This window comes from Echinops telfairi, unplaced genomic scaffold, assembly GCF_000313985.2.
Source record: "Echinops telfairi isolate 266 unplaced genomic scaffold, ASM31398v2 ScPeMD7_7458;HRSCAF=8496, whole genome shotgun sequence".
NCBI classification, from domain to species: domain Eukaryota; kingdom Metazoa; phylum Chordata; class Mammalia; order Afrosoricida; family Tenrecidae; genus Echinops; species Echinops telfairi.
The window spans coordinates 28,216,815-28,223,436 of NW_022111358.1; the positions used below are offsets into that span (position 1 = coordinate 28,216,815).

Below are 6,622 nucleotides of genomic sequence, written 5' to 3' on the forward strand. Positions count from 1 at the left end.
GCAGTCAGGGATTTCATGCTATGTGGCTCCAGTCAGCACACACAGAAGCAGCAGTCAAGAAACCAAATGACCTAGTGCACTGGGCAAAGGTGCCGCACCAGACATCAAGAGCCACGACGTCACGTTGGACCGAAGCCGTGGTATTGCTGGTGGTCTCATGTGTATGTGAAAAGTGGACCACTAAGAAGGGAGACCGGGGAAGAATTGGTGCCCCTGAATTATGGGGCTGGGGAAGCATATTCCAGGTACCAAGGACTGCAGAAGGACAGACATGTCTTGCTGCTTCCGGGAGTGTTGACTGTGGAGCCACGTAGCATGAAATCCTTGAGTTTCAATTTTCTTTCCACAGATGATGTCTTTTGGTTCAGTTGTGAGTTTTGTTTTCTTCACATTAAAGAAATGCAACTTAGAATTGAGGCTGGGGAGATTTTGTCTCGGACATGTTATCAGGAGAGCCCAGTCCTAGGAAAAGGGAGGCATGGCAGAGGCTCAGCAAATAAGATAGAGAGCTTTATCTAGATGGACACAATGGTTGCACAGTTGTGAGGATGGCGCAGGACTGGGCTGTAGGGTTTCTGTGGAGCCAACTCGAGGACTCCTTACAATGAAAATCCATTGCAGTGGGCCGATAGGGCTCCCAGACCATACTCGTGATTATGGGCTTAGGGAGGGACAGATGCCAATTCAGGATCATGTATGTTTAGGAAGGCAGTTCCTTGGTCAGGACACTGGTTTTACCCTTAAGTGGGGCTCCACTGACTCTGTCCCCTGCCCGCTCAAGCATTACTATAAAGCAGTTAGCCCAAAGAATACTAAACTCATTAAGTCTCAACCCAAAGGTGCTTGCTCTAGTTCTTTGGGTCAGCAAACCTAGGTTTCCAATTAAGTGCCGGGGGGGTTCCCCACTCTCTAAGCAAGCTTCCTGCCTAAAAGCTCCTTTTGACTCATTGTGGACCAGAAAGCTCTGCTGCTGCCTGGATCTAGGAGGTGCAGCACACAGGGATTGAGTTCAAAGGACTCACCCCATTCCTACTTCTTTCTTGATGGTAGTGAGATCCCCTCTCCTGCTTCTGAAGTGTCTCCTTGTATCCCCAGGTGGATGGCAAAAATGACTAATCCCATTAGAGTTGTACGATCTCAGTTGAAATTTGCCCTGTTAACATATACTCACAACCGAACTGTGTGATTTTATCAGCATCTTCTCACCGTCTATCATCGAGACCCACCAGGAAGAGGAAATAAAGCCCATCTGTATTGTCCCACTACATTTGGTAGGAGTTACAGCCTGCAGCTAGAAGTAATTCACTGCTCCACATAAGCCAATTGCCTAGCACTCTAAATGTCCCTAGTGTGCCCTCTTGCTTGGAAAGGAACCGTCATCCTTAGAGACTTCCATGGCACAGACAATAAGCTACGATCTTGCGAGGAGTTTTTCAGCCACATCACTTGACAACTTCTCTGCCCCCTTTTCACGACGAGAATCTACCAAGGAGGCTGTTCCACTTGAGGGAAAGATGAAGCTCTCGGCCCAGCAATTCTTTATACCCGAGTAGTGTTTTCATCGGATAACTGAGTTGTCCCACTCGAAAATGGGAGGAAGGCGGCACACATTTATGCAGTGTCGTCCCTGGCTCTCAGGACGGAAAGCTGAGGCAGAATGGAGTCATGGAGTACGCTGGCTCGAGAACACGCCTCCTGTGCCGGTGAACGGATTACAAACGAAGGCCTGCTTTAGAGAGTGGTCATCTCCACTCAAACGCATGCCAGGAGCACATTGATTTTTCAGCCTTTCCCCCCTTCCTTTAGAGACTGTCAACGCCATGGATACGGTCCTATTTCCCACCTGCCAAGGCAGGAATGATCCCCCTTTCCTTACGGAGCCCAAGATCGACCTGCAGACGCAGTGTGACTATCATGTAAAGAGCCAAATGTTCACAAGCGGCTTGTACAATTGAACTTAAGCAGTTAAGGTCGCAGTTGCAACCAAGAAGGGCTCCGTGCTTAAGTTTAAAATAGCTGTGATAGTCACTCCACCTGTCTTTGTCAGTTAAAATTGTATGCTTATTTTGCTTACAAATATTTAATGCATTAAAAACACGGAGACTTTTGTTTTCATTCTTTTCTTTTTATTATCACAGTTGGACCTTTTAAGAAACATATACCAATAGATAGACCACTACTGAGTAAAAATCTAACCTAGTTCTTGTGAAGCATACATGTGAGAAACTATCTTGCTTCTAGTCTCCAAGACTTTAACTACGAGTTTATCAAAAAGGCAGCTCTGATCTCTGGGATCCTGAGCCTTGAGGTTTTGTATGTTTTGATTATAAAACAATTTTAAGCGGACCAACTGAATTTCCAGCTGTTTTTCCTTCAGGAGTGGGCTAATCATTTTGAAGTTACTGCCTCTGTTACAAGAAGATCCCATTTCTTTAGGTTTGAGATCTACTTTGTCTTTGGAAAACTTGGTTAAAAAAAAAGTATTTTTTTACAATAAGGATACATTTACTGGAACATATTCAATATTACTTATAACAAAGGGTCTACTGTGTATCTCTGCTGTGTTCACGGTTTTGTATCTAGTCACTACTCTAACTACGGACACAGCTGCCACTTCCGGATCACTCCATCCAAGTACAGTCAGACTACAATTGCTCCTTACCACGACGCGTGGTATCTGAGATTCTGATTAAAAGTAAAAAAAGATGAGTGAACAAATACATCCACTCAAACATGGTGACAATTTCCAGAAGCTGCTCTTTTCAGTAGTAACCTGCAGAGGGGACTTTGAGGAAATGTTTAAAGCTATGGCTTTGGTGAGCACCAAGTGAGTCCCGAGAAGGCATTTGCAACAGGAGATTCTGCAGCATGGAAGGAGATTCTCTGGACGAGGCGGGCATTTTCTCAACTAAGATCCCACCGCCAGCCCCCAAGGCTTTCAGCAGCTGAGGGCAGGAACCCAACCCAAAGAATAGCTCCATCTTCACATCAGCTTGAGAAGGGTGACCATGCCATTAGGCCCACGGTGCTAAATGGTCTCAAAGCCTTTGGTGGTATGATATTGGTAAGAAGAAAATCAATGCACAAACCACGTAACACCATTAAAATTGGGAAATTAAAAAAAAGCATCATTTCATTAAAAAAAGGTGTTGGAAACAGAACCAGGAACCTTTATTCTTTTTTCTCATCTTCAGGCGCGGGCTCTGTTGGGGGCTCCTCCACGGCTGCGCCGTTGCTCTCCGAGCCGGTGTTACTGTCACTGGTTCCCTCCTCTGCCAGGCTGTCGACGCCCTCCTGCCCGCTCTCCTTATCCTCGGGGGTCGACGTGCCTTCCTCCCCATTCTGCTGGCTTTCTGGGGGCTCCTCAAGGTGGGTCTCCTCTGTAAGCACACATTTGTCACATCAGCTCCGAGACAAACAGGCACCCTTGCAGTTACGCTGCGAGTCTGGAGCTGACTGCCCGTTAAGACAGAACTAGCACAGGTGGGGTGGCACCAAGTCAGCCAGCGAGTGTGACGAGGCTCTTCTGGGCATGTCTGCGATCACATGGGGCACGTAAAACTACCGGTCACTGGTCCATTTTATGAAATCTACATACAGACCAAGCCTTTTTGCAGAAAATTTGGATTCCAAATTGAGATGTGCTTTAAGTAGAAAACACATGCTAACTTTTGAAGATTTCATATTTGAAAAAGAATGTTGGTTATCTCAACAATGTATTAAATGAAAAATAACTAAACAGTTCATCACAGGCTGAAATGGTACTATTTTGGACATACTGGGTGAAGTAAAATACAGTAGTCACATTAATTGCACTAGTTTCACCTTACTCTGTGGTAAAGGCTGCTACTAGAAATGTCCCATTATTCACACGATTTGCATCTTCTTTCTAGAATTCTTTGGATTAAACAGGTGAGAAGGCAGGTATAGAGAATACGAGGTTATTGTTTTAGATACTTTGTTAAAAAGGCAAGCTGTGCTCTTTCCTGTAAGAAAGTAAGAGGGCGAGGGCCTTGTTTTAACAGTCATAAACAAACAAACAAAAATGTTCAATTAAGTTGTAAGGATAAAAATGTGAGCACCTCTCAATGAAGACATGAAGCCCTTAAAAATCACTCATGCCCACAACAATGAGGAGACAACGGACCGAGGGTTGCCAATGAGCGAACCGAGCACAGTTCAAGGCTACGTCTCAGGCTCTTGCTTAACCACAAACACGTGCTCATGGTCCACGTGCGCTACGACAGGAGACATGTTCCACAAAACAGAACACACTAAGGGAGTGAAACTTGACATCTGACTGTCGGAAACGCTAATCGGCTGAGTTCAGTTCTGCAGAATTCCCTGGTAGCTATCGCTTACATCCCCACAAGGGCTTCAGACTCCGATGTCACTCGAATATAGACTGTGACAACGGTCCCCACTCCGACCCCTTTACTAGTGACAGCCCAGGAGAGACGTGGCGGTGTTTCCAGGGCGACTTTTAGCTTCGTCCTGTCTACACTATATCCTGGCTGGGTCAAAAGATTGCTAGAAGTCAAGATGATCTCAAAATTTCAAGTCATAATTGGTTTGACTCATGCTTTGTGCAAATTTCATATGCAATTTTTTGCTTTGAGGGAACCTTCCCATCAGGAAAATCAGGATTAAGAATTTTTCTAGGACAGAGGTCGGCAAACCTTCTGTAAAAGGCTAGACAGTAAATATTTCAGACTCTGTGGGTCAGTCTTCTGTTGCAAGTCTCGATTATCTTGTTCCAGTTCAAAAACAGCTTTAAACATTATGTCTAAAAACAAGCAGGGCTATATTTCAATGAAACTTTACCTATAAGAACAGGGGGCAGGCAGGAATTGACCTGTGAATCCTACTTTGTCACACCTTGTTCTAGGATATCAAAGATGATCAGCCTTAAGAGCAATGACCACTTCTTGTCTAACTCACATTAGAAACTAAGAATAAAACACAGTGCGCCAGGATTGAGTCAAACCCATGCTAAATGCTTGACACACATTTTCTTTTCTTTCTTTTAAAAATTTAATCAACGTACAACCCTATCACAATCCATACTTCCATCCACTGTGTCAAGCACATTTGTACGTTTGTTGCCATCATCATTCTTAAACATTTGCTTTCTGCTTGAGCCCTTGGTATCAGCTCAGTTTTTCCCCTCCCTCCCCACTCCCGACACACATTTTCTTATTCACCCTTTGCAATGCCTTCTCTTGGAGGCAGGGACGAGAAGACAAAGCGAGGAGACAGATTTGGTAACCGATCCACAAGTCTAGTAGTGCCAGCCAGCAGTGAGGCAGTATCAGATCTAGCTCTGCTTCACCCAGAGCGGGCACCCTTACCCATCGTTAATTACACGGTTACACTGTGTGCAGAATCACACGAGCCACTCTGCACAAAACCCACGTCTCAAAAAGCAGGACCCCACCACACCACACCACACCACACCACAGCGCTTTCACACGGACACCTCCATTTCCGTCTCCATAGGTTGGAATTTAGAAACAGGTGGGTAGGGCATCGGAAGACTGGTTCAAGAGGCAAGGTGAGGAAAACGACCTCTGCAGAGCACTTGAAGGAAAGTGCACACAGACACGGCCGTGAGGGCTGCAGCACAGACTGAGGTCCGGTGGAAGGCTACCTGTCTCCATTGGCACGCCATCTTCCTCCTTCTCTTCCTCCGCCTTACTCGCCGCTGCGTGCTCCTCCTCGGGGACGGCGCTGCTCTGGCTGCGCTCCGCCTGCTCTGCTGCCTCTTTCTCCCTCTCCTCCTGCCGCTTGCGGGCCTGCTCCTCTGCCTGCGCGATCTCGGCCGCAATTTTCTCCATGTCCACTTCTACCTTCAGGCCGCACAGCTGGAGTCAGACAAAACAACCCGCTGGTGAGTTTAGCATCTTTGGACCAGAGAAACGGTGCCAAAAATGGTGTTTCTTGCCTACAAAATATGCACATAGGCATACAGGTGTGTGTGTGTGTCTACAAATGAGTGAGGAAACGTGGCTCTGTCTCCTCTGAAGCCCTGGTGTCTGAGTGTCAGCGTGACAGGAAGAGCAGCTGCGAGTGGTCCTGCAGCCACGACATAACATCAACTATTAGTTACCCTGCTTCCCTGAAACTAGGACAGCATCTGATATTAACTTTTGCTCCCAAAGATGCGCTAGGTCTTATTTTCAGGGATGTCTTATTTTTCCATGAAGAATACAGTACACAATAATTATTTTATTAAGAGACCTTGCACTTCCTGTCTGCTCCAGCTGTGCTGTGGCCAACAGTGAGCTGCACGGTGGTGCCCGCCGCTTCAGTCCAGAGTCCAGAGTTACGGTAGCTTTGGGGGGGGGGCGGCTTATTTTGGGGGGGATACCTTATATTTCAGTGAGAGGCAAAACTATATGTAGGTCTTACTTTCGGGGAAACGGTAATGATGCAATGTTGAAAATACTGAACTACATGATGGGGCTTTATTTTTTAAATCATTTTATTGGGGGCTCTTACAGCATTCCAGACATCAATTATATCATGCATATTTGTACATTAATTGCCATCACTTCTAAAACATTTTCTACTTCAGCCCTTGGTATCAGCTCTTTATTCCCCTCTCTCCCCCACCCTTGTG

General features: G+C 46.0%; 1 protein-coding gene across 1 annotated transcript in view; it reads right to left on the reverse strand.

Moving 5' to 3' along the window:
* Positions 1–3,147: 3,147 nt before the first annotated feature.
* The window catches only part of SMARCE1 (SWI/SNF related, matrix associated, actin dependent regulator of chromatin, subfamily e, member 1), an 18,985-nt gene continuing 15,510 nt past the window's right edge, over positions 3,148–6,622 (reverse strand). The window contains exons 10-11 of the mRNA XM_045299336.1: positions 5,651–5,864; positions 3,148–3,380 (exon numbers count right to left, since the gene is read on the reverse strand). Coding sequence (XP_045155271.1) covers positions 3,172–3,380; positions 5,651–5,864 — 423 coding nt within the window. The 3' untranslated portion in view covers positions 3,148–3,171. The remainder of the gene's footprint in view (positions 3,381–5,650; positions 5,865–6,622) is intronic.